This window comes from Gadus chalcogrammus, chromosome 20, assembly GCF_026213295.1.
Source record: "Gadus chalcogrammus isolate NIFS_2021 chromosome 20, NIFS_Gcha_1.0, whole genome shotgun sequence".
Lineage (NCBI taxonomy): Eukaryota > Metazoa > Chordata > Actinopteri > Gadiformes > Gadidae > Gadus > Gadus chalcogrammus.
Window position 1 is genome coordinate 7,131,444 of NC_079431.1, and position 26,997 is coordinate 7,158,440.

At 42.3% G+C, this 26,997-nt stretch overlaps 2 protein-coding genes across 2 annotated transcripts; one reads left to right on the forward strand and one right to left on the reverse strand.

Moving 5' to 3' along the window:
* On the forward strand, positions 1-4,914 carry LOC130373883 (augurin-A-like). Its single transcript, XM_056580534.1, has 3 exons — positions 1-311; positions 1,646-1,809; positions 2,217-4,914. Exons 1-3 carry the CDS (start codon positions 239-241, stop codon positions 2,364-2,366), a joined length of 387 nt encoding a protein of 128 aa, XP_056436509.1. The 5' UTR covers positions 1-238; the 3' UTR covers positions 2,367-4,914.
* On the reverse strand, positions 2,229-26,997 carry LOC130373740 (UDP-glucuronic acid decarboxylase 1-like). The gene is given in 17 exon segments (XM_056580366.1): positions 2,229-3,809; positions 7,701-7,819; positions 8,621-8,678; positions 8,963-9,023; positions 9,836-9,879; positions 10,389-10,399; positions 10,402-10,507; positions 14,397-14,516; positions 15,015-15,079; positions 17,424-17,528; positions 20,581-20,761; positions 21,430-21,490; positions 22,368-22,411; positions 24,019-24,067; positions 24,173-24,200; positions 25,993-26,085; positions 26,994-26,997. Coding segments are annotated over 17 exon segments (1,281 nt in total). The 3' UTR covers positions 2,229-3,677.

Here is a 26,997-nt window from a genome sequence, read left to right on the forward strand (position 1 = left end):
CTCCGTGGGAGACGGAAAACTACCAGAGGAGGCAGGACGCCAGCTGTAGACACTAGTCGTGTTTCTGCACGGGGAGGAAGACAACTTTCCACAGCCATAGGCCAGTTTCCTCTTGGAATCTCGCCCCTCATTCCCTACCCCCAAAAACTGAGCCTCCCACCCCTGCACCAGGTCCTGCAACACGGTGCTACACTGGTGCATTCACAAAGGTCCAGAGAGAGGGGAGAGCGGGTTCATCATGGCTAGTCTGAGGTTTCACCTGGCCAGCGTTATGGCACTCGCTGTATTGACGACACTGCTGAGCCTCAGAGGTGAGCCATAACAACCCTTTGGTACCTGTCGTTCTATCGTTAGGGCTTTCTATCTGTTTCACATCTGCTGCTGTGCTGCACTTGGCATGTACTGTATGCTGTGGTGGTTAGATACATACATCGTTTTCTAGAGGTGCATGGTGAAATGATTGGGAATAGCGTGGATGTCAAATATTTCAGCAGACACACGCAGTGAGCTGTGCGGATTCTATGATTTCTATCTCACACATACAATCACGCACGCACGCATGCACGCACGCACGCACGCGCACATCCACACACGAGCATGCAAGCATGCCCAGGCACGCGCACACACACACACATACATACGGCAGGATTAGTTTCGGTGATGTGTTAAAAAGAGAAAACGGTTGAATCTGCTGCCGAGAGCTCTGCATCAGCAAGTGACGAAGCGATTACCCAAACTCGAGGGAAAATTGGATGTTTAGCCCTTCCATTGTATCCTCTCTGCCACTGAATAAGCACACAGCCCAGAGGTCAATCTCTTTTTTTAATAATCCATGGGAAGGGATTCAATAGCAGCGGGTGGACTAAAGCAATGGGGTTGAGTAACAAAGTAACATGGAAGGTCTTTCTGTGGAAACCGTATAACATCAGTGTTTGTTTTTTATCACCGTATGGGGCCTGTAGTATGCGTTCACGAGAGGAGAATGCCTCATGCATTCCCCCTCCTTTTGAAGTTCATGGGAACTGATGTTGTGATGCCATCTAGATCCGAACATATGCAAACAATTCCCTCACTGTACATAACAATTCTACTCTGTTTGTTCTCACTGTGGCCTCAGGCTACTACATGTGTTCTGTTCTGGTATGTGTGGTTTTAATGGCTACAGAATGCTGATTCCCTACCCATCTCCACAGGATCTGCATTGTCCTTCACTGAATTATCTTACATACTTTTTTGTACACTTTGTACTTTTTAAAGCAACTGCAGTAAAACTAAAAATAAATAAACATATATCTAAACAACTTTTCGAACACTATTTAGTGTCTTCATCCTAAATGAAAACACAAATGATACCTGTAGACATGCATAAAGCATGTCTGTCTCTCATTTAGAAAGTTTGTCATTCTTTATTGCCAACATTGGCACAATGCTGGCGTGTTTCAACACTGAAAAACAACCTGAAATTCAACACTGCACTTCAACTGCGTGCATGACCCCTCCCCACAACTTATTGTGTGCTCCTTTGCTTTCTATTGACTCAACTTGTCCCTTAATTCTAGAGACCTTGAAACAATAGTTCCAGCACCTGTCATTGTTGATCAATGGTAAATGTGTGATTTGCTTACTCGATTCCCACACTGTGTAGCCGTCAGCGGTGCTCCCTCCAAGTCCGCTGTCGCCATCAGTCCTTCGAAGGCACAAGAGTTCCTGGCTAAGCTGAACCGGCCCAAAAGAAACGTCTGGGATCGCAGCCGCCCAGACGTACAGCAGTGGATTCAGCAGTTCATGTACATGGGCTTTGATGAGCAGGTCGGCTAAAAGCAGTGCGCATGTCGCTGTTTAGATTCTGATACCTGTATGAATTAAATTCGATTTTATGCTACATTGGGTTGTTTGATCCACTCATCAAAACATGTGATGGACTGATGGTCATGAAGAAAAAAATGTGCGAGGCATTACGAAAATCCATTCAGACAAGCCAAGAACAATTGAGGGAAGTCGATGACCCTCAGGGTCGGGCCCAGTAGCCGTGACTCATAAAGCTCCGTGCCATTCTATCATGCTGCCGCCCCAGTGCTGATATTGACTGATTTGGACTTTTAAATCAACTTGGCCTTTGAGGCATGTTATCGAGTTTGTTTTACCAAATATTTCACCCAACAGGGTTGCTCGTCATAATGATGCTGATGCATGAGCGTGTTTCTTTTTTTTTTCAGAGGCTGGAAACCGACTTGGCGTACTGGTTGGACCAGTCACGAGCAACGGATCAAGGTCGTCAGCACCATCACGATGAGAACTCCCCGCATGCCAACGGCGACCCGGGCAATTATAGACACGGCGCCAATGTAAACTACGACTACTACTAAAACACGCACACGCAAAGAAGACCATCTCCCGGAAACAGAGGACGGTGTCTTGATTAGTAGCCGTTCCCATTTTCTTACCCGTAGTCTCATTAAAACATTAACCTTTACGTATTATCTCCTATTATTGTGTAGGCTACATTCAGTTTAATTGATTGTTCAACTAAACATATCACCTGATCTTATACAAAAGTTATGACGTCAGTGCTGATTAAATGCATGTAAATAAAACATCAATTTTCAATCACCAGCGTGGATTAATTGGCCTCAAAAATACTAGGCACATTCATATAGTTATGAGGATCTAATTTCCCTGCTTAGTTTCTGCTGAAATATGAATCGCCAATGACTTTATAAAATCACAGTAGCAACGATAGGGAAAATGTTATCAGTCCCATCAGAATATTTTTGCATAACGGCAATAACAGGCAAAATGTTAGGCTTAGGCATGAGTCAGACTACGCATTGCAAATTGAATGTCAGATAGCAACAACCTCACATTGAAAAAGCCAAAACAAATATTGAAAATGTTTATTAAAATAGCATCTCCACCTGAAAAGATAGTACACGATTCACATATCCACAGAGCTTTCACAAAGTAGAAGAAGGAAGCATTGAAACAGAAGATGGTTCGGAAACAGCCCAGTCCCTGCGCTGTGTTCTGTAGCAGAAGTGAGACGGAACCAGCGCGGTACAGCAAGCTTTACGATATCCACAGAGGAACAGATGGGGCCGCCCCCATTGAACGACAGCAGACCAGTAAATCCACAGGGCGATTCATTGAAGCCACTATCAGCCAGTCCATCCCGGGGGGAGACATTTAAATAAGAACAAAAACACGAAACACAAACACCCTGCAAGCGTAAACACTACTCCACCTCTCTTACTTCAGCAAAAGCTTAATTTAAATAGCAATCAAAAAACGCCATCCAAAAACATAAATTTAAAAAAGAAAATGGCAAATTTTGAACGAATGGCTAGTCCTCGTCTATTCAACGTCCTCCTTTCTCTCATAGCCCCTGTAGCCATGTCCAACCTGCCCCTGATACTCCCTGGAGGAAGTCCTTCACTCAGCAAGTGCAGCAACGGCCATGTTGAAACACCGTCTTCAAGTCTATTTTCACTCTTGTTTTTTCCAGGAATGAGAAAGAGTTCCTTACCTGCACGCACGAAAACACAACCCTTTCTTTATTCATTCAATTCAGGAGTGCACAACACAATGTCATGTCCATGGAGAAGTCTACCCAAAGAGGTCCTACAAGAGAGACGTTTCGGTGTCCACACCAGCGGTCGCTTCACGTAGGAAGTCGGACCTCAGTTATGTCTGGGGCGTCCCTTCTTCATCCGCGCCGCCTTGGGCTTGGGGATGTACTGGTTGTTGGCCTGGTGCTCCAGCTCTCTGCTGAAGTACTGGATGGTTTTATTCAATCCCTCCTCCAACGGTACCTGGCCAAACAAACAGAACACTCCCTTAATTTGTATTGCGAGGACTAGCCATAGAATGAACTATGAGACCCTACGGTTCATGTTTTGGGCGTTGCAGAGTCAGATTGGTAAAATGATGAATCCCAGTTTACCCCTACTGTGTACCACTGTTCTTCCTAATGATGAGACGCAGTGTAGACCTTGTAGTCATGGGACACCTGTGGTGGCCTGTGTCCAACCATCAGTGGCGGCTGGTGGTGTTTAAAGTGAGGAAGGACTGCCCGCTTTTCGCTTGGTTGCCATTGGCCTGCTTGCACTGTTGGTGTATGGTGGCATAAGAATGTGAGACTCAAGTTGTTTCAGGGTGTTTCGGTGAACTACAAAATAGTAGGGAGGGATAGTTATGGGAATAAAATTGATACAGTGATGCCACCAGTGGCATCACTGTAATTTGAAAGCTGGTGGGCAGCATGGCTTTGAAATGGACTACGGGCAGAAGGAAAGGATGCAATGCCCATTAGCCAAATCGGGCTTACTCTTGATTTTAAAAACTTAATAAAAAAAGCTGGGCCTATTTTTGCCCTCAAAGACTGGAGTTATTGGTTGAAATTTAGCTATGTTTATTTTCAGTTACAATTGTTCTAAGAAAAGACAAGACCAAAAGTGATGTGACATTTAAAATGCATCATGCTCTGAATCATTCACCCTTTCCACACCCTTTCCACAATATCAAACAGAACGGTCAGAGTAACAAACTAGTAAAAGAACGAGATCATTATTTCAAACAACCTGATCTATAGGCATGCTGCCTAGCTAGGAAAGTCGCATAGCAGCACCAACGTGAACTTGACAGCTGTCGTGGCGTTTGGTTGCCCTATCAAGATTATTCACATCAGTGTAACCTTGAATAGCCCACGTTGGAGATTTGCCATTATTCATTAGCAAACAGGCCCAGCAATGAGTAAGCCATGAGTACCTAGCAAACCATGTAGCACCCACAACACTGACGTTACCATTACTTTTGGTGATTTTGATTTTGCGAAGTGGTCTACCTTTTTCTTTGGTGGCTAACTTAGCACTGTAACTCAATGAATGGAATGCTTTATGTAATTAAACATGAAAAATGTCCTGTTTCCAATGTTTCCATTGTGAACATTATTCGCAAATGTTAGATCTCGTTATCCTTCAGATGATTTCACCTGCTTTGCGTCTCTTAGACTGAGTGGCAATGCAGGCAGAGCGGGTTTGTTATCGACAGCGTTGCCAGATTGTGCAGATTTCCCGGCCAATGATAATTTTTCCAGCCTAACGTGATTAAAGGTGGCCCAATTGGGTGGGAAATCTGCCCAATCCGGCAACACTGCTCACCAGCCAGGGATCCTGCTTATTGGTTCATAACGCAGCGCGAATAGATTTTTGCGCGAATCAGACGCCTTAAAGGGACACTGTGTAAAAATGACTCCCATCTAGTGTTACAATTGTATATTGCATTGAAGCTAATAGTGCTCGTTTGTTCAAAAACTACGGTGGGCAGTATGTGCCAAGAAGCTGTGTCATGACATTCAATACTACCTCATCGAGTCATTCGAGTGATGATGAGGTTCGTTCTTTCAAACAAAATTCAAACTGCATTGAATCATTGGTGTAAGCTAATGACGTATGAGTAATTATTCCTCGAGCAAGATAGTGAATTATTTCAGTCATCATTCACGCTGGCTCAGAGTGAAAATGCGTTTGCATTTCCTGTACCACGTAGTGCTTTTTGTCCCTCTCGGCAGTTCATAGACCGGAAGAACATGGAAGCCTCCATGAAGCTTACCCGTCCTATGTAACTACATATTACTTATTCTGAGCTCAGGAGGATAAGTGAGATTTTTGGCAGAGATCATTTTACACCAATGAGGACTTATTTATGAATGAATACGTTGATTTGAGGTAATAAATGACTTTAAATATCACAGTGTCCCTTTAAGGTCACACCCACTCAGAGTAGGACTTTCCTCCTCTCTCCCATTGAAACCCATGGTATTCACCGGCCGCCAGGACTTTCGGGGAAATTAATGGGAGTCAACGGAGGCTCAGGGAGGACCTTCCTCCCTGAAGTAATTGTCAATAGGCGATAGGGGGTGTTAATGTCCCTTTACCCAGGGAAACTAACATTAGATATTCAAAGGCATTAAAGTAGTCATATTTAAGGGCATTAATTCATTACAGTAGTCTGGGCAATTTTTTATTCTCAACAATGTTAAAGAGGATCTTCCTCCCTCTCCTCAATGGAAAAGCCTCCACTGTGTATGACACAATCGAAAGAACTTGGTTTGAGTGTTACTTCAATCGCACACCAGACGAGTCACAGATGAGGGACACTATGTGCATCGTCGTGTGGTAGGAATAATGCGATTTTCGTTTAGGTTGATTTCTTCTGAAACTAAGCGACGACACAATTGGAAAGATTACCATGTTTAAGAGCATAGAAGAAATTCCAACACCCTTAAAACCAGACATGGGGGACTCGAGTCACATGACTTGACTCGTGGGGAGCGGGGAGGGGGAGTGCAGTACGACCGTTTGATTGACGTACTTACTGTCCAATGCCAGTCGGTGGTTCTGAAATGATTGGCTGGAGTTTTTCGAGCCCTGCCCGTTCCACAGATGATTGACTTGTTTAATTTTCATGTCAGTACTTCTAACTCAGTGGCTGTAAGTGGGTTATGATAAGGATTTCAAGTAATTTTCAAGTAAAATTACACCGTCAGAGCCAGAGCGTCAGACTGGGCTGTTCTCAGCATACTGCAAAAAAATTAAGAGGGATTCAAGTTCCAGTCCCCAAATTCAGTTGAACCACTACCTGGACATTTGTGATGGACAGAGCTGCCTTCAGCTTTGGGCCATGAACAGGCGTGTAAAAATAAATGTAAAAAAAAAATAAAAATTTAAAAACATTCAATTAGTTATGAAGAGGCCCACCGTTGTTTGTTCTTAATTGTATATAACATATCACTCAATTTCGGCAAATTAGATGTTTTTACCTAATAAAGAAAAAGGGGCTCTCTCTCCCCCCCCCCCCCCCCCCCCCCCCGCTCTCGTAGGGCACCGAAACGGCCAGCAGCGGCCCTGCACCCTCCCCTCTTTGTTCAAGGTGGAGGTAAGAGTTATGGCAGTCCCTGCATCAAGTGCACCTGTTGAACGTGTGTTCAGCCATGGTGGGGAGATAATGTGACCCCATCATTCACAACTCAGTGACTAAGTACTGTTTTTTATTTAATTTTTTGCAAATGCAATGCACTGTAAGTCGATGAATGTTGCGAGGCAGCAAGATCGCTACCAGCTTTCAGGCTTGTGTATGACTATTTCCCCTTCCTACAGTATGTGTATGTGATATTACTTTTGAAATAATCTTTTTTTTCAAATAATATTCTACAACATGTAGGGAGATTGAGTGATTGACTTGAACTGTTCTCGTATACAGCCACCTAGAGGCTCTATTTGATTCTGTGAATAGGTTGGAGGAAATTATCATAAAAACATTTTCAAACTATTCACATAAGGGTTTTGGAATGTTTTGAATAGTTTCAGTTATTGTTAATGTTAAGACATTGTTATTGTTAATGTTGAAATAAAACTCAACTTATGAACAACTCTCTTTACCGATTTTTAAATGTGGAAACTGGGTTAGATCATCAGATTTTTGTATGACTTGACTTGTGACTTGCTTGACCTGAGCAATGACTTGACTTGTGACTTGCTTGAGACTTGAAGGTTATGACTTGAGACTTGCTTGTGACATGCACATGAGTGACTTACCCCCACCTCTGCTTAAAACCAAACTAAACAAGATTTTCGGGTTTGCTGGCACTTTTAAGTCATGAGCGGTCAAGCCCTTTAGCTTGGAGGGGGAAGGGGCTCACATACCACGGGCTCCCAACCCAGCATCATCTTAGCTTTGCGGATGTCTGGCCGGCGTCTCTGGGGGTCATCCTGGGCCTCAGGAAGGAACTGGATCTGACTGTGGCTCACTGTGGACACACGTTCTTATAAGCAAAAAAATGGGAACACAAACGTTAGTCAAGACAACATCGATATCTACAAAACAGAGATCAACGCCTCGTCCATAAGCAAAACAATAAGAGGGATACTAAAGCCTTATGACGGACCAAAATCTACTCCTCTGCCTCCAATCCCAGGAATCTATTTTCCATATTCTCTTCCCTCCTCATCCCCTCCCCTTCCTTCCTCCCTGACAGCTGATGACTTTGTAACCTACTTTACCCCTTCCTCCATCCCCCCTCCACATATCCACAGCTCTGTTATCACCCAGAATTCCTCTCTCCTCTTCAGATTTCTGCAGAATAATAGCGTCTAAACACGCAAACACCTGACCTGACACGATCCCCTCCCCACTCCTCCAGGCTGTCTTGAACAACATTCTGCCATTCCTCACCACCCTCATCTAATCCTAATCCCTCCCTTCAGGCCCTATTCCAGCGTCCTCCAAGACTGCTAGAATCAACCAACCCTTGACATCACTGACTTCCGGAATTACAGACCGATAGCTCTTCTATCATTCAATTCTAAAACACTGGAACGGGCAATCTCCAAACAACTGTCCTCCTATCTCCCACAAAACAACCTGCTTTACCCCCATCAGTCAGGGTTAAACATGCGACAACCACTCTGCATTTGAAACGTGGCCAACTTAATCATGCTGTTCCCATTGTGTCCTTTCCTCGCCTCGCTCTGCCTTTACATGCATGCTGACCCATGTCTTGGGACTCCTTCGTTGAGTTCTCAGATTCAAGACAATGGTACTGGCCTACAACGGAACTGCTTACCCACAAGGCTCTTGATTAGCTGGGCAAACTCCAGGATGGTGTGCTCCTCTGGGTTTCCCTGATTAAAAAACCACACAGCTTCTCGTTATCGGCACAGCCACACCAGTCAGACTCACAAATTAATGAACCAATCAATGAGAAAAAAACATGCGCTAGCCAAGATATCTAAATGGGAAAGAAGGCCAAATGTACCTATTTCATGATTAATATCATCCATTAATCAGTTGTGAATTTTTTTTCTGTGTTGAATGCACAAATATATTATAAAATAAAATTGATTAATGAACATATTCTATCAGGTGTGCGTGTGCGCGCGTGCATGTGTGTGTGTGTGTCTCTCACCAGGTTGACTGGACTGCTGATGTTACTGTTCATCAGGAGCACCAGGCCATTCACCAGGTCACTGGGAGAGACGGAGAGAGATGGCTGTGTTAGTACCTCCCATCCCCTAGGCTCTTTGGGACTCCTGCATCTCCAGGCAGTCAGGCGGAAACGTTTGAATCTTTTGAGTGTTCAATCATTGAAACACACACATTCACGCCACTCATTACACATATGAATCGTATGACTTTAACCAAACCAAAAGCAAACCAAACCATCTCCATCACTCATCTCAACAGGCACAGAAACAAACAGACTCTTATTGGCGGGGCATTGACCGAACAGGCACACTGTGTGCCAGAGATAAACGCAAAAGGGAATGATTGCAGAGAAACACTTTTTTAGAGAGAGCGAGCGAGAGAGAGCAGCCATTAAAAAGCGCGGCAAAATGGATTTCTCACGATGTAAATTGTCTGGTGTTGAAAGTGTGTGTGCGACACCGTCGAGCAGACTCTTATCACCGTTGCCCTTAAAGGACAGGACCTGAATGCAGCTTGGCTTTTCAGACATCTTTGCACGTGATTAGGCTGATAATAAAACCGCTGAACACAATAGGACTCGCCTTACCGTGATGATGGCCACGCGATTAGAATGATAAAGAATGGCTGAACACAAAGGACTGCTCTGACCATCAACATACCAGGACCCCAATCAGCAGAATGTGTTGAAAGACCCATTAGATGGGAGCAAGGCAGGGGGAGAATTGGCCCTTACAGGAGAGCCTCATGGGGAAACCATGCTCAGCCAATTCCCAAGTGTAGATACAGGGTTAAGACCCTCCTAAGCCAGGTACATCGCCCTACAACACGCAGCAGTGGTAAGTGATGCAATTACCTTACATACTGGAAGGCTCTGGTCTGCAGTCCTGAACCATACACCTGTAAACACAGAGGATGGATGACTACTAACATCTGTCCAGTCTGGTGGATACAGTCTTCTACTGCATCCATCGCAACGTACAGGTCTTGACATCTTCCTAACCACGGTTCTACTGGCAATAGCGCTCATACGGCATACAGGTTATTGATCATGTATTCCAATATCCTTTTGTACATACTCTGCACTTTACTGCTTTTTTTTTGCACTTTTGGTGAGATGCTATACTGAATTTTACTGTCTCAGTACTTGAAATCTGTGCAATGGCAAAGTTGAATGTAATCGAATGTACTTTTTTTGTTGAGAATAGATAAGCAAATGTTGCCTTCGAATGAATAACAAGTAGCTACATTTTTGGGTTATAGTATGACCTAACTATATAGACCTGCTGCGTGCTTTCTGATATCATGGATCGTCTTCTCATTAAGATGGATAGCTTGAGCTGAGTACCGGTTAGCTCTGGCACAACCCATTGGGCGCTAATAAAAGGCCTATTGTGATAAAGACCTACCGTGAGCGGTTTCCCTGAAGCGCTTGCAGGATGAAATTGCTGACGACTCGGCCGTCGTTCATGTGCATCCTGGAGCCAAACGTGTTGAAGATCCGGGCCACCCTCACCTCCACACCTTCCTGGGGGCCCACACATACACACACACTGATTAAAATAAAAACAGAAACTAACAGTCTATGTACCAATCAAAACAAAAACCTGACAGCAAGACGAATGACCAGAAACTAATTAAGTACATAATTAACCCCAAGAATTACTCATTAACCCAATTTCCATTAGATTTAAGAAAAGCCTCCTTCATAAAGCTCCTACGATTCCTGTTGTATAGAAGGTAATTATTGCAGCAATGAATGAGTTCAAGTTATTCAATTCAGCTGCGGCAATCTCTATCTTTCTCGTTATCATTTTCCTGCTTTTCCCTACTCATACTTTAAATAAACACAGGGATTCAGTCCCCATCCAATGCATTTATAATACTTGAACAGAATTTTAACAGATCGACAGTGGCTTGCTAGCTATTGTATGAGATGATGCTTGATCGGGCATGATTGAACGAAAAGGTGCAAAATTGTGATATGAAAACTAATTTGAGCCAATTGTATATCTGTAATAAATTCATATTTTGCTGGGACCTGTTCTAGCATGGATCTTTTGTACATTGGGGATCAAACCCGTACCCTTCGGGTTGGAAGCCGAACGCCATCGGCCGGTTCACTATCCTGCCCCCTTATTAGTAACGCAAGCCACACAAAAACATGACAGCCTCCACAGTACACCACTCACCAGCACCACTCACCAGGCCTCTCTGGACAACGGACAGCCCATAATCATCGACATGGTTTAAGGCGGTATTCATTTGCATAGAGTGCAGTCTACACACAACTTTAATAGCCTACGAGAGAGACCTCAACGAAGGAGCCTAAGACATAGTGAGGCAAGGCAAGGACACAATGGGGACAGCATGATGAAGTGGGCCACATTTTAAATACAGATTAGTTGTTGCATGTTTAACAACCTCCAGCCATTCCCAACACTACAGCGAAATGTTGTATGCAATAGCTTCTACTGGCCGTCTTGGTCAGCTTATGCCTCACCTATGGGGCTTGTGTGTAAACATACAAACCTCGATAACGATGAAAAGGATGAAAGGAGCCTTTTGCAATGTAAAAATAGGAACAGCGTATCAAAAAATGCAAATTTGCACCTTTGCCAAATGTCTGAGTGTGGGGGGGTGGGCATAACAGACAGTGTAGGATCTCCAAATGGTTGGTCGCACACGCACACACACACACACACACACCCCTGTATGGTAATCAGTGGATCTGAGGACTTTGTGTGCATCTCATTGCACTCGTGTGTGCATGCATGGAAACATGCCATGAGAAGCAATGCTAATCTCAACAAGCTGAATAGTGGCATTTGGGAAGCATTCCTTTCATTGTAGATGTTTTACTCGTTTGTTATTAACAAGTAAAATAAACTAGATCCCATATGGGATGAAGTAAGGGGCAATTTAAAAAACATTTTGAAAGCATGCCGATTTATGTTGGTAGTGACTCCCATGCCGTCTGAAGCGAATGGCAGGCAAAAATGTTCCATCTGTTGAGACGCCTAGCCTTGACTTATCACATTTTAAATGTCAATGAATTTCAATTAAACAGAGATCTTATTTGTGATACCTCAGCCCACGTCCGACCTGCCAGACAGCTGGATATCTGAGGTGCTACTTTCATCGCATTTCTACCAGGGGGCGAAAAACTGGAGGTGCGGGGGACGGGTGCCGAGATATCTCGAAGAAACGGAAAGCAACACAAGATAAAGAAATATCATCAGCTTAAATGAAAGCCGTGAGACAACAATCACATCTGATCATCAAAGGCTCGCGTATGTCAGGGCGGCAGAAAGGACAAATCCCCACAGTGGGAATATGTTCAGAGGATGCGGGGGACGGCAGAACACAAACATAGTGCTGTGCAACTCATATTTATTTGTGTTTGTGTGTGTGTGATGATGTAGGTCAGCGTGTGAAATAAAAAAATGCACTAATACCCACTTTTGTTTTTCATATCAACACTGAATTTGGGATAAATTAGTCAGGCTTAAATATTTGTCGAGGCATTGGATCTATCACGACTACAACACCATCAATCATCATGAAGGATGGTTGTTTGGCCTGCACTGAGGGATGGTGGTTGCTGATACTAGAACAACACGACTAAGTCACCCAGCAGGCACCTAATGTACCTTTAGATACACAATGAGCCTCTCCTCAGAGTTTCTTGCTGCCTCACTTTCTCTGGAGAGCATTAACAAGTTGTGAAACACACAAAACGTACAGAAACTACAGCAGTTTTGAGAACCAAGAACACTAGAAAGTACATTTCTAATGTATTACTAATTAAAAACCAAACATGTTGTTATTAAAGCATACTCGCATACATGCACGTTTTCTGCATTTGAAAACAAACGTTGACAATGTATTTTCTATATAAACCAGGTGAGGTTGAAAGGTATCTTCCGGACTCTGTGGTAATGACTATCTAGTCCATTACTAGTGATAATTACTTCACTCTAGGAATCCTTTATGCATTCTAAATTCACAAAACATACTTTAATTCATCGTTTCACGTTGAAGACTTCACTAAATAGTTTACATCTTTTGAAATAATGCAGTTTCCCCTCCAATAAACAAGGCCAGATTCATGTGGATACTTTTAAATTCTACTCATATATTAATGCATAGGAAATGTACAATGCATGTAAAAACAAATGACAGAGTGACCTGAGTTTCATCACAACGTGGACCCGAACCCGCATCAGTAACATAGGTGAACAATATCCCCCACTCGCTCTGTAAATACAATGAATACAACTGACCGTTTGTTATTGTGCAAATATAAACCTATCCTGCATCAAACATTCCACCATACTGCTGTTCACATTCAAAGGCCTAGCCAAAACGGAAATTAAAATGAGCTTCAGAAATCTTTCTAGAAATCACACAAAACCTTTTCAGTGGCTCCTACATTCAATCCTCAGTGTTAAGAAGACTAAAACTCCATCCTAGACCCCTAAAGGGCTCTCCCCAGACTCAAGACATGTTTGTTCAGATACGCTTTTCATTTAGCCATCTCGTCTGCTGGGTTATATTTGTCATTTAGTTGTACTGCATTGCCAAAGCCCTTTGGGAAGGTGCCAGACCAGGAAAGGTGCCAGACATTAAATAAAATGAATTCTTATCAATACTAATATTTATATTCACCCCAGGCACCCGAAGCTGAATCTATTTGATAAACCCATGCAGGGATATACGGAGGCAAGCGGTAACTGTTACAGGAATTACTCCATTACCGGAATTGAAATGTACAATGTGACTATCTTCCAGCGCAAATCTTTCTTTGGGAATCGTATGCATGTGCACACATACACACCTCACATCAAATAAACCAACACAGCAAACTAAATAGGAAGACAACATTAGAAACAACCTGTTGTGGGTAGCAGCAGGTGGCATGTATTCTACGGTACGTATAGCTTTAAACGGAGGCCATGGGCTCCACTGAAAAAGTTAAATAACAAAAGGTTTAACGGCCATTCTGCCCCAATAAAACTATTTTTCTCTATGAATGGTTTTATTTAGTCTACACTTACAACTACATCAGGCCATTTAGCAGACGCTTTTATCCTTAGCGACTTACAATAAGCACATTTATCAGTCAGTACAGTAAAGATATTCATAGAATGTGCCAAGCACTTATCATGTCTAGGTAAAACCAATCCCCTTATACAACAAGAATGCTAGGATAACACACACACACACACACACACACACACACACACACACACACACACACACACACACACACACACACACACACACACACACACACACACACACACACACACACACACACACACACACACACACACACACAAAAACGGACTTAGTGCAGGTTTGACCAAAACAATTAAAAGGACTCGTCTTGCCGGACGAGGCCGCGGGCGTACCTGTTTCATGTAGGCGTAGCACATGGTCTCCGCCACCCGCTTGCCCTCGTCGTAGCACGCCCGGGGCCCGATGGGGTTGACGTGCCCCCAGTACTCCTCGTTCTGGGGGTGGACCTGGGTCTGAAGAAAACAAGGCGCATGGAGCACAGGTTTAGCTGGGGGGGGGGTTTGGTTTGATTCCGGGCAAAGAGGCTGCATCGCACACGGGTGAATTAAAAGCGGCGGCGTTGATCGCTAAGATTGACTGGGAACATTTTGCCACGCAAGGTCACCTACACAAACTTAAACTCACAAAAGCGATGAACATAGTCTGCTAGACCATAAATACAGATGGCCGGCACTTCACATTATCCTCTGTGCACTCATTAGCACGACACCGCCTCCACATTTTTTTTCACGTGCATTGTGCAGGTATACAGTATGTATAATTAATTTATACAATATATTATTACTTCACTTCAAAGATCTGTGACATAAATTAAATACAGCCATTGAAGCTGTATCTTGTATTCAATGACTGTATGCTAATTGCGACGGCTTTATATTTCACACGCAGAGCTCATGAGGTGGATGAAGGGGTCGTGAGGTGGATGAAGGGGGGGGAGGGGGTGTGCGTGCGTTACCTCCATACACCTCGGACGTGGAGGCCAGCAAGAGCCTCGCTCCCACGCGCTTCGCCAGCCCTGAAGGAGACAGTAGGGAGAGGCGTCAGCACGCGCAGAGTCCGCACACAGAGAGCTGAACAAACCCGATGGTTCAGAGCTAGACACGGACTGTGAAAGCACGCATTCAAGTTGGCATCGTGAGAAAATCCCCGTGTACAACTTTTACTTTTGCAGGTCTTGCCTTGGATGGGGCCCAGTGTTGGTCAAACAGATCCATAAAATCAGAGTCAATGACTAAAGAGAGGCTTTTGTTCTGGTCACTCTTGCTGGACCCGGTTGACGAGTAATGGGAAGCATCCTCTCCTATGCTAAAGGCTTCCAATGGTGATTTCTGTTCATTCTGTTCATTTTAACATTATTATTTGGTCTGTTTCGGATAAAAATGTCAAAACTGAATTACAGAGATCTATAACTGAATTATAGATACAAGTGTTTCCTTTTTCACGCGAAAAAAAAACTAATACAAATATCTACAATAGAAAGTCCACATGTAGCAATAATTCAATTCAATTTTATTTGTATAGCCCTTTATCACCACAGTCTCAAAGGGCTTAACAGGCCAAATATTCATGACACCCCCCTTTACCCAAGCCCCCACACGGGCAAGAAAAAAACTCCCTTGAAATTAGCAAGGAGGAAATCATGAAAAGAAACGCATAGTCGGGGATCCCTTCTTCCAGGGACGGTCAGGAGTGCAATGGGTGCCACAATTGACATACAGGTAAATACATGCACATCATAATAAAATGGTGAATGGGTTCTGGCCATTCACCATCAATATAATTGTGACTGGTGGAATGGTTATTTTCCATATCCCACATCAACAATTACATTTGTGATAAGTCGGGGGCCCACAGTAATGTTGGGGATACTAATGGACTCTGGACAAGAATAATCAGAACAATCTAGAATTCCATTCATGATATCGGTTATACAATAACAAACAAACATTGCCCCTCATAAGAATTGAAAAATTTACCAAAAAGATATTACTCAAATATATCTGCCATTTGCTGGTGGAATGTGTTAATTGTGTAGCCTGATTGTCTGCTCTTTTTATTTTAAGCATATCAACAAAAAAATGACAACAATTATAACAATGTTGTACTTTCTCAGTAAATGACCATTGAAGTTTCTCATAAGGATGCCGTTAAACACTTTGAGGAAGCCTCCAAGGGTAATGCATCATGGAGGACAGGTCATTGTTTGAGACGTTTTTTGGCTCATTCAACTAAAAGTAAGCTGAAGTAGGCTTTTATGTGTTAAAAAAAACACATAAAATAGTTATAAAATGTGTAATGCAACAAACACATTATCCTCCTTATATCAAAATGGACAAAGAGGTTAACGGGGACTATTGGATCAGCCCAGAACACACATTTTAGGATACAATAAATACTAAAGCCGAATTGCACCATAAAAGCTCTGATGCCTACATGTAAGCGTCTAAATGGACCGGAAAATCATGGGCCTTTCAATTAAGTAATCAGCCTTAATGGCACCCATGTGAGTGAACCGACGGTCATCATGCTGGCCATCAACACTGACATGGATGCATGACCCTCCACAACATATAGACCTACTGTCTTCTCCACACAAAAGTCATCACCGTCATTCCTGGCGCTCCCATTCGAGGTAATTGCAGGATACGATATCTTGCCTGGCTAGGAATTGTTCACGTTCCCATGACAACCATAGGATGTTGCATTGTCCTTGGCCACTGCTGAGAGTAGTGAGCCCCGCCCCCCCCCTTGCCATACATATACCCTCCTAGTATGTAGCCGTGAAAATGGCAAGGAAACATCACATTTGATTTAAGCATGATGTCGTAATGAGCGAGGGCGAGGGTGTGCGGGTTAGAAACAAGTTGAGGTCGTAGCACATAGACGCCCTTGAAATGGAAACACTGCAGTCCTTTTCTTAATGTCAACCAAACCTGTGTCAACTGCACAAAGAACTTGCATCAGGATGGCAGGTATACAACGTCCACAGCTCATGATAGAAGCTTTTCTGTACTGGCGATTGGTGCAATCTCAAGGACGCACAACCAACCTGAATCTGTCCCAAAGCACAGCAGGTCTAAACCCCGAAACGGCTGTGCTTGAGGATATAATTTAATGATTGCTGTGGCCAGGAAAAGCACCTCTACTAGAATGAAGAAAGGCACAGGAGGCTGCAGCCTTAAAGCCACAAAGCTGACACGACAGCAACGGTAAATTCCCTTGAAAAAAAATACAAATTATTTATCGACTTTGATAACAGACAACGGACTGAACATGAATGTGCGCAGCCACACTGATTGGATGGCTGCAGGATGGTTTCTGCCCATCTGGTGCTAGCATAGTGACTTGGAAGGACTTACCAAGCATGTTGAGAGTTCCTATGGTGTTGGTCTTCAAGGTCTTGATGGGGTTGTACATGTAGTTTGGCGGAGAGGCTGGAGATGCCAGGTGGTAGATCTGATCCACTGTTGATAAAACACAGGGTAAGGATTGCATGGGGTGATCACACACAAACCATACACACACACACACGCTATTTCAGAGATTCAATTTCTTCCACCTTCCACCCCACTGATTGAACAGGTCTCCTATCCCTTGATTTCTAAGGCCATTACCATCAGACCCATTTTCCTACATCATAACCCTTCCACCTTTCCCGGTTGCCTTGCACCCATTCATCGCCGTCTCCCTGATTCCCTAATCAACCGGTAACCATACATACCCCTTTAATCCCCCAACGCAGACTCTTTCAAACTATACACACTATCGACCAATTCACAAACCTTTCCACGCCAACATCCTCAACCATTTCAGCACAGTCCAACTGCCAATAAAGGCCACTCACTCACAAAAGTGGTCGTCTGGAACCAACGGAGCAAAAGTATTTTTCCAGAACACATGTAGACTACCCCCTCTTTAATTGTCACATCACCGTGTTGGTTAAATTGTGCATGTGTAACAATGGGAAATTTAATTGGGAAGATGGGGGTGCAGAATGAATGATACCACAGCATTGCTTGCCTGGGGCTGAAGGTTTGTCTTTTTTGTGCAATTTGCGATGTTATGTATTGCTTTTAATAAATGTCCTTATTGTTTGCTTGATAACCACTTTGATAACGCCTTTGTGCAATGGCAGTGGCACCATCCAATCACGTTTCTTCCTAAGAATAGCACATTCGACAGTTAGTCTAGAATCCTAGAAAATACTAAGTTAAAGGATGATCCAAAATAAGTCGAAAAAAAAACATGTCAACAACAGCCATCACACACGCTGGTTAAAAGGATTCTCTCAGGCCGTACTCGTTGCTGCTTTGTTCTATTTGCTGAAATGCAAACGCTACAAAGTGTCTTTGTTCATTAATGCATTTCACCATTCCTTCGTTCTCTGGACTATAAGGACAAAGAGCCGCAGACAGCACTCCTGCTGTTTCACTTCATCAGGGGAGAGAGAGGTGGTCGCACCCCAGAAGTGCCAACAGACAACAAAGTGGATCGGAACAGCACAGGGGGCGAGGAGAATCTCCTCTATGTGGTAAAGAAAAGTGTGTGGAGACCAAGGAAAACACAGGATGTTTTTCCGGCCGCCACTATCAGAAAAAGATACATGTAGCCCACTGATCGGGATGAAAGATGGGCAATTTATTGTGCCGGTGGGGGAGTTTATCAGCCCATACAACGAACACACAATACAATGAAATAGAGTTGCACCGTCTTTAGAAAAGAGTTTCCTTACTTTCCTTTGCATAATTATATAATCTAACCACACTCGTTCAGGTGTCCTACCTAGAAAAGATCTACCAGCAGTTAAAGTCTCGGGCAATGTTTTGAGTTTGCATAAAATACTAAGAATGGTTGACAGAATATCTTATTCAGCGACGCCCGATACTGACAAACAACACAAGGTGTTCTGTGCTCCTCCCTTCCCCCTGTGAGCCTGTGTATCTTCCCCTTTGTGCTGTGAATACTTATGGGGTGCATCTGAAAGAGCCAGTGGACCCACTGTATCAGCGGGAATTCAAACACTGTAATTAAAAAGATATGTGTTTTGAGCTGAGATTATAGGAAATGTGGGGGGGGGGGGGGTGTCTTACGACCTAACGGCAACTTTGTGTGCCTTTTTTAGAACCGTTGTTGTGATCGAGGGTTATAATGAGCGACGTGTATATGATATGCAGCATACACCATGACATTACACTGAGAAGCAAACCCTCACTTGGACATTAAAATAAACCGCTGCTCAGACGGAGCTCGACAAAGCCACACACCGTAGCGTCATACTGTTGGTGTCCTGGAAGACTAACCCCTCTCGGAAGCGATCATCAAAACCGACGGCTTTCCAGAGCAAGCATCCACAAATCAAACACACCGAGGAGTTATGCTATTTAGTGTTTGAGACTTTTAACCCCATCTCCGTCAACCACTTCCAGGTAGAGCTCCACGCTCCCACCAACACCTTGCCACCATCAGCCCTTTGTCATGATGTCGAAGAATATTTTCAGTCACCTCGGCGAGACCGTAACCTGCTCACTTAGTGTTTTGGGGAGATATACATAGGATTTTAAACCTATTATCACTAAAATCCTGTCTTATTTAATAACAGTGATATAATGGCTTGGATTATCATGTGCACGATCCTAATAAATATAACCCCTTTCCCTTGACCAGGATAGTCAAGTTAAATAAGCTGCATTAAGGTTGTGGCTTTCCTACCAATCTTTTAGAATATAAGACGGATACTGAGTAAACTCATTGAAGACAATATACCAAAAATATTAGTTATTACTCCAAATAACTTTTAATGTTGTCTTTTTACCTGAGTGGAAGAAACTACTGGCCAAGCATTTGTTTGAATATTTAACGTAAACTATTTTTGAGCCTGCCATGTGCAATGCATTTGTGATACTGGGATATATAATATACCTCAGAAAAATGAAAAAAAAAAATATATTCTCAGCAAGTGTGTCTCCCTTTTGAGATATGGAAATTAATTCCACTCATCATGTTTGGTGTGCGCACAAAGAAAATAATGTCAGTGAAAAACTAGGCCTATGGATAGTGGTTGTCAGGGAAAGACAGCGAAAGCAAATCAACACGTAGGAACCTAGTGGATTTCTCAAAGCTAATGAGTTAGTTGCTACCTAACCTTACTTCACAACAGATAGCCTTCACTGTTGTTATAACCACTTACTGACTATTGCCAAACAAAATTGATGGAGAAGGATTTGAAACAAAAAAAGGGGCCATCTGGACAGAAATATCTAAATATTTACAAAGAAACACTTTAATTAGCATCTCCCAACACACCCTGCAAAGCCATGCACTTATTTATCATTCCCGGCATTCGTCAAGAGATGATAACAGTAGATGATAACAGTAATCAACCCATCACGGTCCTCATCATTTTTTCCAACTAAAGCAAACCCCCCGGACCAATCGACATTTCAGGTCCACCAACCATAAATCAAAAAATAAAAACATGAAATAAGTGTGACGCGCCCCGACGCCGTCTCTCCTCACCTTCGATGTACAGAGGCTCCACCACGTCGTGGTTGATGAGCTCAAAGTTCTCGTGGCCGATCCAGTGCTCCACGTTCCTCTTCCTGCCCGTGAAGAAGTTGTCCACCACGGTCACCTCGTGGCCGTCCATCATCAGCTTATCAGTGAGGTGGGAGCCCACGAAGCCCGCGCCGCCCGTGATCTGGGGACGGGGAGAAAAAAAAAGCGAACCGTGAGTCACGGCCGGTGCATTCGTCAACGGCGGCCTCGGCTGATGGCTGATTGGTTGATTGAGCTGGGCTGAGTTTGGTTCATTTTGAAGGAAAGGGAGAAACGGTACAGAATGAAGAAAAAAGGTCTGCAATCAGTAGGTTTAGCCAGAACAATGTGCAACTCCCTCTGGAGGGAAGTGTTGTTTTGGAACACGTTTGACGAGAAAGGTTTACCACCGGTATGGCATTCAGATTGATCTCCATTGACTTGAGTGGTGTTGATTTTAAACTTTACAGACACCTTTAATCTCTATTTACCGTTTTTTTTAGTTTACTTTCATTTACTTGGAGTTTTCTTTTCACAGCATCCTTTTCAAATGTTTCTTACGTCACAATGTAACCTTGAATGAAACCCAAACATAACACTAAAGAACAATCATCACTGCTTAAATTATCTAACGCTGTTGTGTTTCAATGTATTTGTTTGTGTCTATTCTTCTTTGTGTGTCTTAGTGTCTGTCCCATAATTGAAGCATTATGGGATGGCTGTGGAAGGTCAGCACTCAGAGGAGAGCATGGGCAAACAGGAGTGAATACAAGTGCCCTGATGAATGAAGAGGAAAGAGGTGGAGAAAGATGAGTGCAGTTTTCAACGTACCAAAATCCTCTTCCGATCCTTTTCTGAGAGGAATTTGACAGGAGGATATTTCTGGGTAAAACTGTTAAAGAAGAGGTTAAAAGTTTTAACATCAGAAAAAATAAACCAACCAAAACGATCTACTGACAACTTGCGTAATACAATTTAGAACAATTATCAATCGTCATGTTCTCACACATACATGTTTCAGACACGCGTGTCAAAATGTTATAACGAATGATAGCTCCACAATGAAAGCCTCAATATTGTTGAAAGATGTTTGTCGTTCGACAATTTGCTTCTAGGCTTAACATAATTAAATCGTAGCTTACTACTGCTGTCTATTATTAAATTAAGAAAATCCACAGATCTACAAGTGAGCAGGCAAAGCGAACACAAAGCTAACACAAAGTCCAACCACAGCAGCCAAAATCATTAGTGATATGGTGCGAGCATTGGCACACAGACAAAAAGGGTCTTGCTAGACATTTGCTCAGAATGTGACAATCTTATGGAATAAAGAAGCAAATACAAGTTGCCAATCCCCCAGGCAGCATACCAGACATGCTACTGTTTGGTCAGCTGTCAGGAAAGATGCATTGGAAGCATTTACTTTGGGATCCAGTGATATTGATTGATAAACATAAAGGGGATACAATTAAAACCTTAGTAAAAAACTTTTCATTCTGTAAAGTCAAGAGGTTTTAGACAATGACTATTGAATCTGAAAAATGTGGAAATAAGACTTTTTAGGAGCTTAGTACAGTTTCAAGTTGGATCATAAACACACCCTCCTACTGCTGTGCAGAATATGACACAGCAGCATCGACGACTTTTAAAAAACAGCAAGTCACAGAGGGCTATACTTCATAGGGGGCGAGTTTGTAGAGTCCAATCCCTGAACGTGTATTCACAACGTGTATTAATACCTGCGTGTGTGTGTGTAAAAAAACGCTTACCTAAGCTCAAGGTCATGAATCTTCTCTCTGAGGGGAGCTACAGCCTATAGGTGAGGAGGGTTTGACAGAACAAGGGCACAGCAAGTCAGAACAAATCAGGTGGATCGTGCATCAGCTCTGTGTTGTGCCTCATTAAAATCCTCATACATTTTTCATTTCAGACATGATCTCAACATTATTATGCAACTTTCATAAAAATTGAAAGATATGGAACATTTAATGCCTGGTGTCTATAATTTTGTAGTAAACCGTAGGGGTGGGAAAAAATATAATTCTTCGATGCATCGCGATTCTGTGTAGAACGATTCCGTCTCAATACAGATAAGTTAATAATCGGAATTTAAAAGAAAAGATTATACATAATTTTTTTTTTAAATTAAATTTGTTCGCCTCCTGCAACATGCTGTTCGACAGAGGGATAATTTGAGTAGTTTTAAAATGATTTAATTTATCTTCAATGTGTATTGGCCAAACTGATTTTCTCTGGACGTGATTGCGATTCAGCCTACGCATAGCATGCAGTTCTTATTCTTATAATTGACTAGGAGCAGCTTTTTTTTAATAGACATAGAAAGAAGGTTTAGAAAGAAAAGATAACTAAATCTGTTTATTTTTACTTACTTCCATAGCGTGTTGTAATGCAAGCTGCATTGATTATTGCATTGTTCATAGAAAGTAATATTTGTGACAAAAGCTTCGAGATGCATCAATAATCGTTCTAGATTCGAATCATTGACCTCTGAATCGGAATCAAATCAAATCGTGAGGTGCCAAGAGATTCCCACCCCTAGCAAACAGCAGTGACGTTGAAGATTTCCAAGAACTGAATAACCCCCTCAAACACACACCTCCCTTTCCAACGACTATGGTTGCATGTACTGGGCTTTAATAGGAAAGGGGCCAGTAGGCATTTAAGTTACAAGGTAAAGAGACATAAAAAGTTATCGCACAAAAGGTAAATGTTTGATGGCTCTAGCCTGCATATAAATCTGTTGAACCAATCCCAATCAGCTAGTCCCCGCGGTCACTCACTGTACATGTAGGATATATGCAATAGCTTTTTTACTTTTCTCGACATCGAAGTCTTCTTTGCATCAATAGCGTGAAACGACAGTCAAAAGACCATAATTATTGCTATCAGTTATGTCTTGATCATAAATCTCGATAGAAGTAAGCGCGACAAGCCAGTGTTTACTTGCACTGCGTAATGTGAATAAAGGTTAATTTGGATAAACATGACCGTGTGCAATTGTATCGCTACAGTCTAGTTTTGGATACCAACTTCTCTGAAAAAGTGAAAGCGTACTTTTGGTAATCAAACAAGGAATCAGAAAAAATGAATCTCCCAAACAGGGATGTATTAAAGAATGCATACCCACTTATCATAATCCCTTTCATCTGCGAACTGTTGATTGCTATACAATTTTACACTCAGATTGTGGATCAAAAGTGTGTGACACACCTTTTGCCTTCAACCCATTATCTGGTACGAGTTCAAGGTCAATTGTTGCTGGATTTTCATGATGCAAATATTATGTGCTTAGTGAATAACGAGTAATCATAAATGGCCAGGAAACAAACTAATAAAAGAGACTCATAATTACCTTGCAATGCAGTTAATACATGAAGTAACCCAAAAAGTACAACTTACTTCATCTATTCTTTGCTCAATCTTCATCTCGCTGAGTTCCTGTATCGATCTAGGATGCCGAGTTAGGGGAATATAAGTACACAAACACGGTAAGAAAAAAACACTACAAAATGAGGAATTCACCAGAATCTTTGTTGCCCTGAAAAACTCATACCTCATGTTCGTATACGTTCCCCAGACAGCTGGAACAGAAAAAGAAAAATGGTAGGACGGTTTCAAAAATTGCAGAAAGAAAGATCATGAACTCATATCATGACGAAATTGTGTGCGTGCATACGTGCAAGCTTTCTATAGATATATCTAATGTATTGTGTATGGGCAACATTGACAATTACATGCTAGGCTACAGAAAGATCTAATTCGGGACATTTTGTATATTAAAAGATCATTTATATTGCACAACATATTGCTAGTTGTGTATTATTTGTTCGACTTTTTGGTATTTCTTGCATTTCAAGTATGCTTCCTCTGCGGGGCAATGGGGACTGCCTATTGAAAGATTGCCCTCAATTTGAACGTGCCCTGACTTAGGAGTGCCCAGAAAACACTGAACTCATGTCTACCTAGGTCATCAGGCAACAATGATCTCAACTGTGACCAGAAGGTTTTACAATACTGGTCTCTCTGCAATAAACCACAATAAACCTCTGCCAATAATTGTTTGCATCCCTACAGTTGGTTTTGTTTCGACAATCCATGGTAACATAACAGGCATGATTGTCATTTGCAATCTATTGAGGGAAATCCAGCAAGGACCTTTGGTACATTGTTCTGATTTATTTTCACTTAACTTAATTAAACAAGGATAGTCCCATTGAGATTATCAGTCAAATTTTAAGGAGGTCGTTGACATTGAATATTCAGCGAGACTTGATAAGAATTGCAATAAGAGACTTGTATACATCTTCCTTCTCGACATTCATGAAGAATCTGCTTTGATGGGCCTCTCGGTCAGCAAACTTTTGTTTACCCTTTACTGACCAGTAAAGACTTTTCTTCACACAAAATAATGATATACCTGCATCAAAATATAGGTTAATATATTGTACCACCAAGATACTGCTTGTATCTTAACTGCAAGACGTCACCATGACGATACCTAAGAACATCCTGAAGCTAAGGGAGGGCAAGTCTGAAGTCCTTGTATAAAATAAACATTGACGAAAATAAACAGAGAAAATACGTGTTGTCTAGTGTTTTTGTCCCTGAAAGCCAAAAACCAGGTCATGCCTCATCGAAAAACATTATTGTTTCCGTAGACAATACAATCAGGTCTGGTCCTGACCTCGCCCACAACCGCTGCATAATACAAACAAATTACCTTTTTCATAAATACTATCACAAACTATGGTAATGCTCCATTCACTTCAAACTAATTCAATTAGCTTTTGATTTGAAATTATACAATCTTTGTCACCATTCGGATTTTTTTAGGTTGTTTTTCCATCAGTGTTTTAGAATCATTGTTACCCACCTACATATTGCATCCCATCCATCCCTATAAGGGAGTAGAGGGACTGGGGGATGACTAACATGGATTACCTAACACCAAATTACACTATAAAATGTAAGATAAGATTTAGTGCCTGTTTTATAATCGACTCGAGTGTTAATGTCACTCTTAAAATAAATTGTGGAGAGTAACTTGGGTCCTCAACATGTACGCTGTTCTACTCTGCATACCAAGTATAATTTAACTAAGGTGGCTGTTTTCAGCATAGCAGCTAATAGTGTATACGTTATTGATCATTAAGCTTCGCCCTGGAGAAATGTTAAGACGAAAGCTACCGTGATACTGTCAATAACATGGTCCACCTTCAGTTCTGTCAGATGGCAAAGACGTAACTTCACCGCCTTGATACAAGATGAAACAACAGGCAACTTTATAATAATCTCGACTAGGTTTGCGAGTATCTCGACACATAAACTGCGCCTGTGTGGGTTGTTGGATCATTTTCATGGATGTGTACTTACAGGCTATGTAGGCGATCAACGCGAGGGCAACCAGCAGCTTCATCATTCTCCTGTTTATCCCTGAGATCACCCCACTATCCGATTCATTATCTGCTCAATGCAACATGGGACTCGCAACAAAACACTACCACTGCACTTTAACTCAAGACTGTCCATGTTTTCGGTCGTCACCAGACATACCAGACGGCAGGTCAAATAATAGGCTACCCTAAAATATCATGTTTTGGCAACGCAGGGCATTGTTCTGAGAGTAGTCGGACGGCTCGGCAAGCAAGTTGGTTAGCAAGCTGCTACGTCAACACTTCCCAGTCATACGTGGCTAGCCCGACACTAGTAGCTCTGTCTTATCGCCAGCACTGTGTGCTACTGTAGAATAATACGAATTACGGCTATTAAGTGACCTGATTGAAGTCCTTATATGCCGCACGGTCAACACACTTTAACAGCGTAGTCCGGTTGGGGTAACAGACGGTATAATGTACCGAAAGTGCATCGTCTCAGGTTAGCCTTTAGCTCCAGGAGGCTGGCTAGTTTATACAAACACACCGCCTCTTCAGCCCGTATTAATATCCAGTCAGGGAACGATATGACAGCAGCAATTTCACTGAAGTAAAACTCGAAGTGATTAAATAAATAACCACTCAGTCTTGCATTAAAGCACAAACTCGGGTTGTTCTTCACTGTTTGCCCGACGCGTTTGATCGATGAACGACAATTCTTGGATTGATTAAAAGGACTGCTTTTAACTTTTGATAATAATAATCCTCAATATCCCATTTAGTCATTAAAATGTTTAATTCGACTTCTGACACTATTTGTTGACATCGCATATATATCCAAAACATGCAATTGATAATTAATGTAAATAACAGATTAGTAAAAGTCAAGCCATTCAACACATTCAGACATAACTTCAAATCTCGGGTTCATCCACCTCAGGCACAATGGTTCATTCATAAATAGAAGACTCGGATTTAGGAAAACTACCACATTGCACTGACCCAT

What these genes read in the sequence shown, in the direction of transcription:
- LOC130373883 (XM_056580534.1), top strand. Translation starts at nt 239, where the DNA reads ATGGCTAGTCTGAGGTTTCACCTGGCCAGCGTTATGGCACTCGCTGTA. An exon ending in GACACTGCTGAGCCTCAGAG is followed by an intron (nt 312 to 1,645) that starts GTGAGCCATAAC and finishes CACACTGTGTAG; the next exon opens with CCGTCAGCGGTGCTCCCTCC. An exon ending in ACATGGGCTTTGATGAGCAG is followed by an intron (nt 1,810 to 2,216) that starts GTCGGCTAAAAG and finishes TTTTTTTTTCAG; the next exon opens with AGGCTGGAAACCGACTTGGC.